This window comes from Ciconia boyciana, chromosome 22, assembly GCF_034638445.1.
Source record: "Ciconia boyciana chromosome 22, ASM3463844v1, whole genome shotgun sequence".
Taxonomy (NCBI): domain Eukaryota; kingdom Metazoa; phylum Chordata; class Aves; order Ciconiiformes; family Ciconiidae; genus Ciconia; species Ciconia boyciana.
This window is the reverse complement of record NC_132955.1, coordinates 5,707,457-5,725,155: the sequence shown is the minus strand read 5'-3', so window position 1 is coordinate 5,725,155 and position 17,699 is coordinate 5,707,457. Positions and strand designations below refer to the sequence as shown.

The following is a 17,699-nucleotide window of genomic DNA, read 5'->3' as shown; positions in this document are numbered from 1 at the left end:
GAAACCATCGGTAGTACTGGAACAGAACAGACTCCTTTGGAGAACCCTTGGGGTTTCCCTTTTGAGAAAGGGCCTCTGGTTACTCAGAACAGTTTTACAGATGGTTTCACAGCCACCTGTTTCATCTAGTCCAGGGGAAAATTGCTGAAATTTCATTCTTAGTTTTCAGTTGTGATTATGAAAGTTGACATCTTCTAATGTTAAGATTTCAGACAGGCGGCTTACCTCCCTTTATTGTAATGTTAGCATTGCTATAAACTGATTTTTGAAGTGTTCCAGTTTAGGTGCATTTTTGACACGCCCTCTGAAGCAAGTCTCTGGACATACTGTGACCTTCTGAGCTGACTGGGATCCTCATTTGAGTTCTCTCCCTGGCTAGCAATGAGACTTGGTGGGCAGTAGGCTCTGCCAGCCTGCAGAATATGCCACTCCTTTTGCAAGGGCTACTTAAAAAATAATATATATTAATGTTATAAGAATACAATTTTACCTTGAAAGACTAAGGTGGGCCTTTATGACACTTAATTGCTTTTCCCCCCACCAATAAAGTTAGAAGTGGGATAGCAAGGGCTAACAACGAAGAGAAAGAAAGGAAGGGACTTCAAAACCCAGTGTGATTAAGGTACCTAGATTTAAAAGACTTATAGCCACCCCTTACAAGCTGGTGCTAGTTATAGACCATGTTGGCCTAAATGAAAGTTGCCTTTGATCTCATAAAAATAGAAGTAAACATCAAAACAGTCTAGCAGGACTGTATATGGGGCTTATCTCATGGGCGCAGGCTCGCTGGCAGCAAAAGGTGTGCGACCCTGTGGGACTCTCGCCTGAACATCCAGGGTCAGCCCAGCCAGCTCGGGGCAGGACCACCTGGGCTCTGCTGGGTGCAGTAAAGCCACCAGTCCCCGTTCAACGTTCTCTGCCGCCTGCAAGTCCAAGGTGGTGCAGAAAGAGGAACTCGCGTGCTGGTGGCTTGTGTTTGTCCTGTGGAAGGTGTGGTGCTCGTGGTGCTGAACTGGGATTGGAAGGTAGCTGGGTTTTGCCCTGCACAGGGTAGTGTTCAGTGGCTTCCATCATTCAAGCATGTTGCTACAGGCTTTAGAGGACTTGACTCAGCATAGTTTAAACATTATGGAGTAATCCATGCTGCTTTTAGATGTTGATACTGGAAAAGCCATATCCGACAATCAGGGCAATGAGTTGCATTGTTTGGTCTACCTTTTATGAAGGCTGTTTTTGTTATCATCGAAGTCTGTAGAGAAGGGGGATGTGGAACTGGTTCTGATATACAGCAAAGGACAGTCGAACTCGAATGAGTAACAAATTGATCCTGTAACAGATGTCGTTGCGTGTGCTAAGGGGAGGAACATGTTATGTGCCACTCTTGTCGTTTCTGTTCTGACCTTGTAATTTGTGCTAAGCAACCAAACCTCATTCAGATGACTGGAGTGGACTGACATCTTAATGTTTTCATGAGGAAACAGTTGCATCTGCATAGACTTTTTTTGTTCTGAGTGAAACTTGGTTTGATTTGTCCCCTTAGGAACCCTATTACGTCCGTTGCATTAAGCCCAACGATAAGAAGTCACCACAGCTTTTTGACGAGGAGCGTTGCAGGCATCAGGTTGAATACCTTGGCCTTTTGGAGAACGTGAGGGTCCGCCGAGCAGGCTTTGCCTACCGCCAAACGTACGAGAAGTTTCTTCACAGGTAAGAAGGGTGCTGGCAAGTGACTCAGTTCAGCTCTTTGCAGGACAACTCGGACGTTGGAATGAGGTGTGTGATTTGGCTGTCTCCCCTTGAGTGAAGAGTAAGTCTTAAGTCCTCTGGGCTTGAGATCCTCACTCTTGAGCATATGGGTGGTGGTGTGTTTGGTTTAATGTCTGCTGTTGGGTATGATAAAACATGAGTCTAACAGGGACTCTGGTTGCTCTCTCGTTTTGTGGCAGCAGATGTGTTTAGAGGTGCATATGTGGCACTCGGGCTCAACTTTTGTGCTAAAATTCATTTGCTGTTTTACTCTCTGCAGCAGGAACGTGTAATGAGGTTCTTCCCCAGAGCATAACCCTAAAACCAGAACTAATTAACTTCTGTTTTCTCTCTGAACATCGTCTAATTGTTGCAGTGAGAGAGACAGACAGACATTGTGTGTCTTGGGAAGTGCTTGATGGCGCACAGTGACATTATGCGTGTGCAGGAGGAAACCTCTGGATTTTAAAACTGGAAGTCTGAAAAAGGGATAGTAACATGACCCCATTAAAACATGTTTTTGATACTAGTTGCCCTCTTAATTCCTACCAGACTTGTGACAAATGAAATGTTTTAGATTGAAATTTGTCTTATGGGTTCAGTAAATTAGCATGAGTACTAAGAATTCAACCTCTTGCTGATGAAATAGTGAACTGATTTTTACTTCTGTTATTGAATCAGGTGAGAAAAAGGCCCGGAGGGTAGAAAAAAATTAAACTATTCAAGCAGGTGGGATGTCATGTGTTAGAAATGAAGTGCTGTTGAAAGATCTTTTGCTGTTCACAGTGGAGATTTGCCTGGATATTTCATGATACCTGAAGTGGAACAAAAGGGTCTGGCTTACTAAATACAGCCTACAGCGTTGTCTCTCAGTTTTCTTAAACATTATGCAGTGGTTAGAGCGTGCTTCTACCCTCACATGCGGAATTCATTACCATTTACTCTTAAGATTTGTGTAATTACTATTAATATAAACAGCTGCTTTGTTTTTAATGAATGTTTGATGAGCTCCTGTAAGCTTAAGACCAGAAGTGGTGTTTACAGCCAGTAAACCAAATTAGCACATGGCAACTGGTACAGCTTTCAGGCTATTGTAACATTTGTTCTGCCGGACCCTGGAAGAGGATTAAACACCTAAAGTGTAAGGTATCAGACACTGTATTTGCATACCACAGTATTGCTCCGAGTCCAGTCTACGCTGACTTTTCTAAATTAAAAAAAAAAAAAAAAGTCTTCTGGCCTGGATATTGTTTATATTTTTTCCAAAATACTTTGTTCCTTGTCTTTGGGTGAGACGTAGCCCTCTTAAAGGGGCTGGGGGATATGATTTGTGGTACAAGCCGCACATTTTTTGAGTGGTTTTTGAACAGGGATCACAAGGGATTTCTGTTCCTTTATGTTTAATAGGCTTATTGGGAGACTGGGAGCGTGGAGGAGACTCCAGGCCCTTCAGCTCTGGACTTTGCCCTGCATGTGGGGCTCGTTGGAAGATAGATGTAGAGTAACTCAGTGAGAGGCAATTTTGGGACATAACTATGTCATCTGTTTGCTTACATTTGCAAAAGGTACTATAAAAGTTCAGTCCCACAAACAGATGTTTAACTCCCTTACAGGCCCCTGAAGCTTTCAGATTTTCTGAGCCCAAACCAGATACCTGTGTTTTGTCTTGCTGATCCCTCTTACAGGGGACAGGAGATATATATCAGGATATATATAGATAGGAGATACATATATATGTGTGTGCATATAAATATGTGAGTGCATGTATGCCTATTTTTTTATATATATGTATGTACGTGTGTATATAAAACCGTAGAGAAAGTAATTTTCCTTTCTGCAGGAAAAGAGCTTGTTGCTATTTAGCCCTAAAATACTGTAAGGTAGTTGATATCTCATATGTAACAGTAGGAAATGAAGTGAAGAACAGTTAAGACCATTAACAAATGTCCTATTCAAGCTTTCCTTGAAATTAAGAAAACTTTTATTTGAGCTCTGTGCAAACCAGTCTGTGCTTACCAATTTGTTGAAAGCAAGATCTAAATATTTTTTTGGTGGACCAAGAGATGTTCGTTCACTTCGTAACTACATCTTCCAATTGTGTGAAATGCATGTCAGGACCACATATCTTAAATAGATGTGATGCATTCTTTTGTTTTAATATATAACTTGCTATCAGAAAAAAGCTGACTGGATTTCAGAAAGGGGTATGTGTGCAGGGCAGGGGGAAGAACGGCGCCTGCGAGGCATCTGCAGGCACGGCCGCGTGTGAGCGTAATCCAACACTTTGACCATGAAGGCATCCACACGCCTATTTCCAGGCAATGTTAAACATAGCATGTAAACGGCACCGAGATAGCTGCGAACCTCACAGGGGTAAGAGAAGAGTATGGCCCTGCTTCACGCGCAGACCTGATATTTTGCACTAAAGCTTCATAATTCAGTGGCACGCAAAAGTCTTGGTTCTTAGGAGAGCTGTACTGAGAATTGTAAGCTCTAGTAGCAACCTCGTGTGTGCCGGGTGTTTCTACTGCTAAGTATGGAGAAGAAGAAGGAGAAACAAAGGTGGTGTAGAAATGAATGTTTAATGTATAGGTGACCTTGAAAGCTGTCAAGACCTCCAGGCAGGAGAGGGGAAGGGTTGCGGTGTCAGTGAGCAGATTTATTTTGGGTTCTGCCTCACTATAATTAGCAGTGAGGTTGGGATTTTGACTTGTTGTGGCATCCAGGTCGTGCTCTCTGCTGCGGGGAAGGAGTTCGTGGCATTGCACTGCGCGTGCCATGGGAGGAACAAAAGGATGCCACGATATTCCACCGCTGGTCCCACCACCTGTGGGCTGGGAGGGAGGTGGTCCGTTTGCCTCGGGGTGTCTTTAAATACCATAGCCCTGTTTTTGATGTAAAGGAGGAAGAGAATTTAACATTTCTTTGAGGCAGGTTTTCAGTTCTCTGACATCTATCCCTTTTTTTTCTGGCCCCATCGGCGGAGCAGGCCTGTTTAATAATGCGTGGGTTTGCACTGCCACTCTGGTTGTCTTTTTTTTTTTCCTAATGTAAATGTCTCAAGGTGGAAGATTTTCCCAGTGAATTAATTATTGCAGGAACATTTTCCTGATGAGAATAGGAAAGAGAAACCAATGTAAAATATTTATGTCCTGTGTGTATGTGTATTTGAGAGAAGGACTGCTTTTGCCAGCCAAGTATAAATGCAAAATCTTCTTTTGTGAGTCTGAAGAGGGTTTTTGTTATATACCTGCTTTATTTAGCAGTAAGATCCCTAGTCTGCGTGCTGTAACCCTCATGCTGATGGTGTTCCCTGCTTAGGCACTCTGCACACCTCCATTTTTTCCCCTCTTCAAGAGCGTATTCAGAAAGGCTAATGTGATGAATGAAAGCAACAGTGTGATGTATTTCCATTCAGGCTTATTTTAGTCTGTTTAGTAGCTCCTGCAGTGCACCCACTCCCCAGTAAAAAGGCTTATTGCTGCATCCATTTAATAGTAGCTGAAAATTCTGAATGTCTAAAACATTGAGATTGATGCTTGACTTGAATCGTGGGCTTTTAAATAGAGAAGTGGTTAGGATTGCTGCATGCTTGTTTTATTTAGAACATGAATGCGGGTACTATTACAGTGAAAATGTCTATTACATTTTTGATTATGTCCATAAATCTTATGCAGAAAATTCATTGTTGCTTTTTGCAAACGTCTATTCACCTAATCAGAGCTTTGCAAGGATGGCAAATCTTACAGAGAGCAGAGTCTGATGCAGTTATTTTCGTGTTTGATTTGTAGTTGTCTTAGTTCCAATCTGCATTCTCTCTCTCAGTGTAAAAAGGAGCTTGGAGGGTAAGGATGGGAGGGAATGATTGAACAACAGGCAGTACTGAATGATTGATTGATTGAACAACAGGCAGATTGAATGATTGATTGATTGAACAACAGGCAGATTGAATGATTGATTACAGGCAGTAATGGTGTTTGCACAAACTGTGGCAGTCAACTATCTGCTACTTCAGTAAATAATAAAATTTGTTAGAAATGGCTACCAAAATTATGAACAAGAACATTATTTGCAGGATTTTTAAATCTAGGTTTTCTGACTAAACAATTGATTACAGTTGGCTTCTTAGGCAGAATGGGAGCAAACCAAAGCTTTTCTTCCTTGCAAAAAAATGTAAAATTGAACGCTGAAAGTGCGAATAATGGAACTGCCATATCTACAGGAAAAAAATGGTGAGGTTTGTTGTGTTGCATCAGTTCGGTGTTGATGAAGTGAGCTTCTCACAATATTTTTTTTCAGCATCTCACATAATCATGCCTCTCTCATATCCATTTTCCTTGGATTTTGAGGATCATGATTCCTACACAGGCTATCTTGAGGCTCTTCTATCTATAATCAGTTTTATTAGAATTTAGATCATGATTATTTCTAAAACGTGTTGAAGATTGGCCTTCTTGGGAACCTAGATGACAAGTTTACCTTTGTAACTTGTACCTTGTAATTCCAGGTACAAGATGATCTCGGAATTCACTTGGCCAAACCATGACCTCCCTTCAGACAAAGATGCTGTGAAGAAGCTCATAGAGTGTCATGGATTTCAGCACGATGTTGCTTACGGCAAGACCAAGATTTTCATCCGCACGCCTCGAACTCTGTTCACCTTGGAGGAGCTGCATGCCAAGATGCTTGTGAGGATTGTCCTCTTCCTACAGAAGGTAAACCTTCGTTTACTGCATTAAAAACTCAGTTCAAGTTCCTTAAAACACCTTTGCTGCCTCTTCGGGCTCACTTGCAAAAGTGACAAGTCTGGACAAATTCTAGAATACTGCAGTTTGATTACTGCTTAATTTTTTTAAAGCTCTTTGAGTAGTGCTCTCTGTAGCTGCATTGAAGTCTTGATGTGGTGTGATGTACCATGAGCTGTAGGACCTATAAAATTATTGGATCCTGTTTAAAAAAGTTGCTCTTTGGTCAGTGAAAGTAGGCTACCTAGAAACTTAGAGGAACTTTTATGGATGAATGTATGAGTGATGCACAATGGATGCCGAGGCAGGCTTACATGCGTAAGTTTATTAGTGGAGCCGTAGCTGATGGCATACATCAACTCTAATGGTAAAACTCTTGGGGGTGCAGGGAAAGGAGTGAGAGAGGAAGACAGAGTGAGAAAAGGGACAGGGAAGACTCTCCCCAGTGGCCAGCTAGGAAGAGAAGGGACAGGATCCCCAAATGAGCATCCTCCCAGAGCATCCTTTCTGGCGCAGCACATGATCTCCCTCATCATACTATTCCATTAACAATTCTTGAGTTTTTAGCAGGACCTGAGCAAAATCCCCATTGTTTTTTCTTATGATACTGTTAGTGCTGACTGGAGCATACAAGGATGGGGGCAGATGCTCGTGCATATTGGTTTATTAAGCTTTGAGTGTCCATATTACTGCACCCCCTAATGTAAACCAAAAAATACAGCCGAGGGGTAGAGAAAGAAGGGGTGATTTGCACACTAGTAGCAATCACTTCCCATAAGAACCTGCTATAATGTGCAATATTGAGGTTTGCAGGTGCAAGCCTAGGAGAGTTACAGCACAGGAACGAGGGCAAACACTGCTGCAGAGGCTCTGGAAAACACTGCCCCAGCAGCTTGGGTGAAAGGGTAACAGGGAAAGGCAGTCTCCAGAACAGAAAATAGAAGGTCCTTAGCATTACAAAGGGTAAGACACCTAAAGCACTGCGCAACAGGACCTGTGCGCTTGTCTTTCCTCTCTGAACGTGGGATTTGAGCTCGAGATCCTTCTGGTTTTACCCTTAGGATAAATAATTTTATGTTCTGTGACTTCAGGGCAAACACATTCTCAGACTTTGCTTATGAAGGTACTCTTGTGAGCCACTTTGTTGTGACTTGGCTAGCTCCTGAATCATTTAGGTGCTTTTTGGGGCCACAACAGCACAGTAGAAGCTGGTTTCATAACCTCAAAAGCAACATACACCAGAGCAGAAAAAATACAAGAGCTGGTTTTAGTACTTGCTGAAAACTGTGTTCTATATGAGTGTGATCTGTCTCGCAAAAGAGCAACAACAACTGACTTTCACAGCTGCAGAAATGGTGGAACTGACGTTGTCCTAACTGACGGGGATTGTTGACTAGTTCAAGATTTTTAGAAATGTATTTCTTAAAACTCGTTTTTCCTTTGTCATTCTTGGAACTCAGGAAACAACAGAACTTCTGAAACCTTTTTTGCCCATCAGAAATAGAAACTGCTGACAGATGGGTATCAAAGCTTCACAGAGAAAAAGCCTGCTCTAAAGCTATGCCGTTAACAGAAGTTTGCACAAACTTTCTAAAACCTGATGGACTGAATCACTTTTGGTGAAGAGTAAGACCCTGAAGGAAAAGTTATCCACTGCAAGCTTTAATAGTTTTGCAGAACACTCACATTTCTTGTGTTTACAATGTGTTTGATCCAATTCCCTTTCTGGAAAGCAAAACAATTTGACCAGTATGGAAAGGAGAAAGCGTCAAGTGCAGGGTTGCATCTCTGTGGGTATTTATTGTGCCAGATTGCATGGTTTATCTTTAGTAAGGAATTTTGTAAGTTTTGTCTATACGTACATGATTAGTTTTTCTGGAAATGCAAAGCTCAGGCTGGTTAAAGGATGCTGGACCTGCCTGGTTTTGAGCTTTGTGGTTCAGCGTTTTCTTTCCCTTTTTTAGCAGTGTTGTGCTTGCCCTGCTGATGAGCTTCACAGCAGCTTTCTTGGACTACTCGTCGTCTTCTTCCAGGTCTCTTCCCTGGAAATGGCAGCATACTTTTCCGAAAGCTTATTCTGGCTGTCCTTTTGGAGTGAAACGGGGCTGATCGGTGGGGCCCCTCTCATACACCTCTGTTAACGTTTTTCTGGATTATTAGTTGCACTTCCTCTGTGCTCGCTCTGCTTTCTTGGGAGGAGTTCCCCTGTCTGCAGCCACTTTTCCAAGCATGTTGGTCTTATTTGGACCATTCAGCGAGTTCACTGGGTCATGCCATTAATCTGGAGTCTCTTTCTTCCCATAGTGGTATGAGGCAAGCTAATGAGTTCCTTGTTGAATAAAGCTGCAGGGGGGACACCTTGCTCTCAGGTGACCCCAGTTTTCATATTAAACATCTGAGGAGTTGAGAGGTGACCTTTTTTGAAATTGAAAGGTGCAGTTCCTGAAGAATAATTTAAAAGACCCAGCCTGTCTGTACTGTTGAAACAGATGATGTCTCACTGTAAGGTAAGCACTGAAGCTCCTCCTTCAGATAAAATCCACTGAACAGTGTGAGGCACAATTTTGACAGCAACGTGTCAGATTTTGTGAGTTTCCTTTAGATGGAAACTTCAGAATTATATAGTCTGGGCTGTGATCTGGACTGGGCTCAACAACCTTGGAGGAGAGCAGGACTAAAGATTTTTTGCCTCTAGAAAGTAGGTACCTGGTTAGGAATAATGGATCAACTCTGGCTCTGTGAGGGATTTTGCTATCATGGTTTTGTGTGGCATCAGGCATTCTAGATTATATATAGAATAACTATAGTGCTTTTGGGGCTTCTCTTATTGCGACGATCAGCAAAAGTGACAAAAGTGAAATTCCCAGTGCACGTTGCCCTGTGGCTTCACAAACCTTCCTCCCCTATTTTCTCCTCTCCCTGGAGCGGAGAGGGACTAATATAAGTCTACATGGGGATGTCTTTCTCTTCTGCACAAAGTATTGAAATAGCACAGGTGGAGTCATGTTTTTGTTATTTCTCTCTCAGAAATCTCTAGTGAGATTCTAATTTACCTAATAAAAGATTGGTGGGGAAAAGACAAGCTCCTTCTCAAGTGCTCAAGGTACTGAAGACTTTGAAGAAAACTGAATGTCCAGAACTCCTTTTCTGTAGCTTAACCCTGCTGTGGTTCACCTGTATCTCTGTTTATCCTTACTGGATGTTCTCCCACTAGGCTCTAAAATGCTTGCAAAGTGATGGAGAGGAGCTCTTTAGAGTCCCGGAACTTGCAACTAAAGACAAGAAACGCTAATGAATCTGAATGCTTACTAAACAGCTCGTCAACAAAAGGGCAGGTGTTGGGTTGATGCCTGTAGGTATGCAGTTAGATACCTTGTACAGTGTTAAATCGATCTGGAAAATGCTTGAATTTTTCTTCCATTTTCTGTATTTCTCTTGTTTTACTGTTAGATCTCATTCTCTGCGCTGTATCAGATCACTCCTGTGTTCACGCAGCAGCCGTGTTCTGCTGCCGGTAGATGGGGCAGTTGGAGACGGGCAGTGCTGAAAAAGGAACAATCAACACAATAAAAAATGAAATCAGAGTAAGGATCTGAAGAGGCCTTCTCTATGCTCTGAAAACATCACGGCAATTTTGCTTGTATCTTAATTTCTGTTCTCAGCTTGCTTTCAATTGTTCATTAAAAACTCGCATGCAAATTTAACTCTTTTCCCTTACTTTAGTTTTGCCTGTAAGCATCAAAGGCTGAGGAAGGCAAACTGTGAGACTTCTGAGAGTCACAAGATTACATCTAAAAGGAACGAGAGAGATTAACTGGATTTTTTTTAAATAATTGAGCCTTCTGTTGCATTGGAGTTCCTCAAATTTTAATTTAGGAAAAGGAAAAGACAACTGGAGATAAAATGTGTTGTTGTGACAATAGACACTTGTGTGATTAAAAACTGAGGGAAAATGTAAGGCATAGCCTTAAAAGCAGCCGATCACAGGCTGGGGTCCAATAACATCTTTCTTTGCACGGGAATGATTTTAAATGAAACAAGAATCTGCATTTAGCAGTTCTGTTTCTTGGTAGTTTTAAATGTACGTCTTCATTTCTAATGATATATATTACATGGTTTATTGCTCTCATGAATCACAAGACTTTCAAAAAGAGATTCAGTAATTATCTTAAGAGCTTCATTGTGTGAGTAACCCTTAACCCTTAAAATAATGCTGGTTCCTTTGTTTAATGACGATAAGAACTTGCTTCTTATGGGTTTGGTTAAATTGAACTAAAACTGTCTTCCAGTTTAAGTAGGTAATTTTGCTTTCTTTTGTTCCACGTCTCCTGGCTGTCTTCTCCTTTAGCTTTATCTTCAACCTCCTTTTTCTTCTGTGGTAAAATGTTAGTGGGATTCCAGGCTGTGATTTTACTTCAGACCAGACCAAGTCAGTAAGCAGATGTGATGTGATTTAACCATGGCAATTTGCTGGCTCCAGGAGAATTTAGCAAGTGAGAGCTGTCCGGTATTAGAAAACCCATACGGCAGCGGAGACATCGCTGTCGGAGTCAACCCAAATGGTCATTTTAGAAGCACCAGCTGAGAATGTCACTGCTTTTTATGTGGTGCATTTAAGTTTATTTACTATACCTGTGGTCTTGCCATCTATATGATTGTCATAATGAATGCAAACGGAGCAGCTCTAATGTTAATAATAAAAATAAAATTTAAAAAAGCTGCCATAAAACCCCGTTGCTTTTTCTGCCCTTGGAAACATTCCCACATATTCATTAGCTTTGCAGAATAGTGCTTTGTTCAAGAAAAAAAGCCCAGCCAGCCAGCACGTGCGGTATGCAAAGATGATGTATCTTGTCAATATAATTTAGTGCACTATTTCAGTGTAATTTTATCAGACCAGTGCAGCTGCATATGGTAATCGCTTCACTAAATCTTCACTGCCTAATGCAGAGGAAGCAAGAATTGTCCTTGCATTGCAGCCCAGCACCTCCTCGGACAAAAATCCTTGTGCACAGAAGCCCTGTAAGCCCAGGAGGTCAGCGCAGCTGGAAGGCGGCAGCGCTGGCCCCGGTGCATGCCGTGGGTATCCTAACGCGTCCTCGTGGCACGGCCGAGCGACCCCTCCATGCCCGTCCTCCGGCGGCGTGCCGTTCGCCGTGGGCGCGGGGGCTTGCAGAGGCTGCTCTCGGAGAGCTGTCGCTCGCAGCCCCACAGCTGCAATCACCATGGCAACGTTTCCCGAAACCCGGCGGGGAAGAGCAGAAAAGGAGAACCATGGCTGACTTGTCATAATTTAATGTTTCACCTTCCCTTTCTTCTCCATCCCCATGGGTCCTTGAAGCACGGTGTGCTGGGAAGCATTAACCACAAAGGGAAGCTTTCACGCTGACAAAGGCGGCGTTTTCATGTCAGATTATGGATGGGCAGTAGTAATCTGATGAGGGCTTCTGTTCAGCGACCCAAATAAAAGGTGATGCAACGGCGTTTGCCATCCAGACTCAAGGCATTTACCATCTTGAGGGAATGTGTGAAGTTTTGAATATAAGTGGAAATAGGTATATAATTACATGTGGATTTGTACTGTGAACTGAGGTTTTGATCTTGAGAGGCTTTGGCAGGGAGAAGCTGCGAAAGGAGATGCTGTAGCTCCTTCCAAAGGAGCAGCACATGGGTGCTGTGAGGGACCAAGTAAAATGAAGAATTGAATGTATCTGCTATGGTGACAGTGCCACTTGCCAGTACGGCCAAGCTGATCTCTCAGCGGACTGATCCGACTGCTTCTGCCACGCTGCTTGCCTCCCTTGTGCTGGTAACATCACTTGTCTGCTTCCAGTGAATGTATTGAGGCATCTCAAAACTCAAAAAAACCCACCACCATCCCCCCCAAAAATACCAAAACAACAAAAAAACCCCCACCTCCTGCCAAAACAACAAAAAAAAAGAGAAGAGGCTATTTTCTGCCAGTTTAGCTCCACAACCAGCTCGCCTTCCTTCAGATGAACATTCATGCTGGTAAAAAGGAGAGTCAGGGACATGCCTGGGGGGGAGAGCAAAAAGGGGAGAACTGGATCCTACCCTTTCAGTAGCAGGCACAGTGGGGCACCTGGTTATGTGCTTATTATCTTTCTTCCTCCAGGAAATGCTGTGAAAACATGCTCTAATCTAAATAAATGTAAATACCCATTTATTCTTGAGCAAGGGAGGAGGAGAGAGGATACTGTGTATGTGCATCACTATTTAAAAATATGATCCAGCAATATATGGATAGCAGGGCAACTGCCTGTTCCAGGACTCTTGTGTCCCAGCTTTGAGACCTTGAGCTTCATGGCCGTTAGAGTCACCTTAAAACTTGGTTTGTTAACTCCCATGCACGCGGGGAAAAACACTAACAACCCCCAAACTCTTCCCCAAGCCTGTTGCCAGCATCACGGAGAATATGTTTGTGCTTTGGTGAGTGCACAAATGACTTCAGTAAGCCCAGTCAGAAGCAAAGCGCCCAGCAGCTGCGGCAGAGCAGGTAACTGCCCAATTCTGTACACCCTTCATCTTGGTCTTCTGCTTTTTGCAGCGCTGCTTGTAAATTCTCATACAGGACGGCTGCAAAGCCAGCTGCAGAGCCTGCAGTGAGGTGTTAGTGCTGCCCGCTGCTCGCTCCATCCTGCTTGTTCAGGTTTTGCTTTACTTGATTTCCGTTTGCAGAACACGTCAGAAGGACTTTAAAAAGAACCTAAATTGATTTCCCTGATGGATCAGAGGAATTGAGGAATGCTGCGTCCCCCTGTCCCTCTGGAAATCCCAGTCTCAAATGTGGCTTTTTTTCCCCTCTTGAATGGGCTGCTTTCAGCACACGTCTCTGCAGTCCCTTGTTTGTTACGCAAACTTTTTGTAGTTCTGATCGTGTAAATTGAGTATTTCAGGTTCTAACTCTGTCCTTTCACGGTTTTGGCGTCTTTTTTCATGCTCATTCATGTGTATCACAGACAAATTGGGAAGACCAGATTCTGCAACCGTTGCTACTGATGCTTCCTTGTTGTTTTCATGGAAGGCAATTATTTTTTGTTGTGCCTGAGCATTTACTTTTTGAAAAGGTACTGATCTGCAGCACCTCAAGATGTCTTTAAGCCTTGTTTGAACTGTAAAAATACTGCCAGTGTGGTGTGAAGTAAAGCAAGCACAAACAGCATTCAGCAGCCTTAACTTGGAAAAGATCTTAATTTAACATGATAGTAAAAATACCGGGATCACGTGAACTGTGCCTATAATAAGGTAGAGCTGCACAGACAATTTCTGTGCATATCTTCTTTCCCAACAGGGCACTGCAGTATAAATCACAGTCCCTTTGAGGGGGTTTTCCACTCTTTCGTGGGGCTGGGTAGCGAGCTACTCACACTGGTTATGCTGCTTTGGGGCAAAACTAAGCGTATAGTGATTGATCTGTGTTTGCTGAAAGATTTCTGGATTTTTTTTTTTCCCCACCATGATTAAAACTGTCCTCTCTAGCAGAAATGCATGTTTTATTGGCATTTGCGTCCTTTAGACAAAGGTAAGTAACATTTTCTAGGTCTTTGCATGGCTCTCTTTACCCTCTATCTGCTCTTTGTTCCAGAAAGGCAGAACATTGCTGTCACAACTTCAGAAATTTAGGTGGAGCTTAATCCTCAGCCACTTCACTAAATAGATGTAGGTTTTAAACTGCAGCAGCTGCTGTGCCGCGTCAGACTGAAGGTCCGTGGGGACCGCAGTCATGTCTCCAAGAGATGCCTGGGGAGGACAGCAGCAGGGCAAGTGTGCATCATGCCTCTCCTTAATACCTTCCCAGTCCCTTCAGACATTTGGACTTGGGATGACCTAAGCTGGGCATGGTTTTTTGTATTCAATAACACCTGCTGGATTTCTTTTTCCCTGAACTTGTCCTCACACATGTGCCACCAGCTTTTATGTTTTGTAGCCGCCTTTGGCAAGCTCAGCTAACCACTGCATGGAGAGATCTTGCTTTGTTTGGGTCGTTGCATCTGCCAGCTTCACTTGATACCCACTCGTTCCTGTACCGACAAGGCAGGACTTTCTCAGGACTCTGTGGACGTCTGTCGTATCCCCTCTCAGTCCTCTCTTCCCCCAGAGAAGCGTCCTAGCTTATTTAACTCCTCCATGTTTGGAGGTTGTTCTGTGCTTTCGGTTGTCCTTGCAGTCTTTACCAGCAATAAAACATTGAAGATCATGAAATGACCTGTATTTTGATACCTTCAGGATGAAAAACTCTACCTTGAATTTTCATGGGATGAGAGAAGGTTCCTGCCTTCTTCTAATGGCAGCAACCTTGTTCTGGTGATCGCAAACTTCTCTGCTTCCTTAATACAGGAGCTTTGGCAGTTCTCTTCATCTGTTCGTACAAACTTATCTCCTTTCTCCCAACATCTTCCTTCCCTGGTCACTGCCAGAGGCAGGAAATTCTCTAGAGTGCAGCCAGGATGGAGTGGTAGGATGCCCTTTGTCGGGACAGTGGGGCACTGCCAACAGGGCACTGCTAAGGGCACCAAACGGACCTAGCAGCTCCTTACGAGCAGGATGGCAAAGAGCTTTCCTGAGGCTGTCAGGCTGAACTGCAGCAGCAGCAGCAGCTCGGGCTTGGCCTCCAAGGAAGATGGGTGCAGCAGCGTGACATTTGCTGCAGCCGTTGCTGAGCAGCAGAATGAGCTGCAGGAGAAACCCAGACCAGCTCTGTTAGGGCTCTGCATCCAGCGCGTCATGTGTACGTGCGTGAGTCATGTGTGCCACTTGCTTATAACCACTGTTCCTTTGATAATGTTTATGTTTATTCTTGGACACGGTCTTGTTAGTACAATCTAATTAATCTCTGAGTGGGACCCTTCTCTCTTTCCTAGCTCGTGGAATATTGTTTCTATTAAGCAGAGCGATAGAATGAACATTGTTCAGCTGACTCATGTGAAAAGAGAAAATAGCATTTAGTAAATTAAGCAGCTCTTCCCACTCACTGTTTATATGCTCTGTAATGTGATCTATTAGAATGGGGAGGCTTTGATTTAAAACCATTTGCCTCAAACCTTCTATGGGATCTGAATTAACTTGAATTGGGAAAACGCAGATCACAAATTGTGGTGTGTGCAAGTACCCGGTGGGTGCTGCGTGTGAATATTGGCCACTCCATCATATCTGTGCTCTGCAAGGAGATGACCCCTTTCAAAAGCAATCAGGAATAGTATAATTAAAGCTTGCTTCAGGTTCGAGCATTTATTCAAACTGCAGTGCCTCAGAGGACCCTGTGGCAGAACTGCATGCCGCTTCTGCGCTGCACTATTGACTTAAATATTTAATAACCTTTCCTGTTTGAGATCCTTTAAAGCTGTGCAGGAAGGTTCATGCCTGTGTGAATTTCTAGCTAGGTTTTGTTTTATTCTTTTCAGTTTGGATGCCTGGAGGGCAGCTTGTGCTAGAGCAGCATGAAATATTGATCACGAAACAGTTCAGGCCAGCGTGAAGGAGGCCTAGTGGGAGGAGGTGTGCTGTGTTAGAGCAAGCATGAAATAGTTCTCCAAGGTTTAGTTAGTTGCAGAACTGCTCAAAAATACAACACTGGTGTTTAATTTAGACAAGCTCGGTTTGTTTGCTGAATTCTGGGCATTCGTTTGCTTGCTCATATGTTTGGATTGCATGCTGTGTGGGTTTTCTTCTACATTTGCAGCAATTGCAGCATCTAGGTCAAATCTGGATTATCCCTTTTTCCATGGAAGAACTACAGGCGAGGCGACCTCGGCGTTCTGGGCCCACCCTGTCTGGTCTGCTGGTTTTCCCTGTGCGCTGCAAGGCCCATTTGATTGTTTTCCTTTCTTTCTTCCTTTTATTTTTTTCCCTTTTTTTAATGGGAAATTCTGAGCTTGGAAGCAGACTGCAGTCTGCAAATGAGCCTATAATGCGTAGATTGGTGTATAGGATTTATGTTCTGCTAAGGTGATGGACTTGAACTGTGTTAGGTTTCTTTAATCTTAGAAACTTTGCTAGAAGCTCACTGAGGTTTTTAAGCTGATTCTAACGGCATGTCCAGATCTCCTTTTCCATTCATTTGAATTTTAATTTATTAAATTTTAATCAAAAACCAAGTGAATTAAACATACTTCAGAAAAGATTTCAGTACTTCCCATAAGATAAGGTATGACTCTTGATTTGGATGAATGCTCTGTTTCTTTTTGTGCAAGTCCCAGTTTCAGAAGCTGCCAAAGCAGGGAGGAGGGAAACCACCGATGGGATCACCCAGCACCCAGAGCTGTGCAGGAGGCTCTCTCTTGGTCTGGAGCTTTTCATGGTCCCAGTGGTCACTTCCACCTCGCTGGCCGCAGCTGAAGGAGTAAAAGGGACTGTGGTAAAGGAAACAGCGAGGAACTCTTCACTGGAAGCAACCACAGAAATATGTACGCTTTCTAATGTGCAGGAGTTTTGACTTAATTTCTTGCGTTGTTCAGACTTTGTTTTCCAACCTTTTCCTTTCTATCCATCCTTCTAGCCCTTCAGTCAGAATTTCACTTGCTCTCTTATTTTTTCTTCACCTGACCTTTAGGAGGGCAAAGCATAAAGGAGAAGCAGAGGTATTGAAAGAGATGTGGAGAGGCTGCGGGTGAGGACTGGATAAGGGGGAATAGTTTTAATTTAAAAAAACAAAAAGCCTAGAAACACCTTTTCTTTCCATTTTCACCGTAACCTTGCTTATAAGTCTCTGCTCTTGAGTCCTTAATTTGCTCATGGTTCCCTTCCCTGTGTACACACGTTGTGGAGCCAACACATGCTGCTGGTTATTCCCCTTCCTATGCCCTGCCCTGCCTTGTCTCCTTGGGCAACTCTCCTTGTAGAGGACAATCTGTTCCGTAGCGTGTCCCACACAATGTCTCTTGCTCCTGCTTGGTCGCTAGGTACTGCACTAATTGATGACAAAATCGATTGCTTTGGAGTCTGCTCTTCAGTGTGTCACTTTGAAAATTGTCATCAAACAAGCTTTTCTGCGAGCCTGGCTTCCTATGGGTTTGTCCTACGCTGCTGACACCCCACAATGATGACAATCAGTTTTCTTCTTGTGACCGCTTCACTGCCAGTACTCTCCAGTCTTCCTCGTCATATTCTCCGCTCCTTCCCTTGTGTCCTCCACACATCTCCACCTTCTCACCGCCCTGAAATACTGCCGGATCCTTCTGGTATCCTCTA

The 17,699-nt window shown here is 43.4% G+C and overlaps 1 protein-coding gene across 4 annotated transcripts in view; it reads left to right on the top strand.

Moving 5' to 3' along the window:
- Positions 1-17,699, top strand: part of MYO1D (myosin ID) — a 195,922-nt gene that overhangs the window by 96,509 nt on the left and 81,714 nt on the right. For all 4 annotated transcript variants that reach the window (XM_072885932.1, XM_072885935.1, XM_072885933.1 and 1 more), the window contains exons 15-16: positions 1,541-1,707; positions 6,254-6,461. In XM_072885932.1, coding sequence (XP_072742033.1) covers positions 1,541-1,707; positions 6,254-6,461 — 375 coding nt within the window. The remainder of the gene's footprint in view (positions 1-1,540; positions 1,708-6,253; positions 6,462-17,699) is intronic.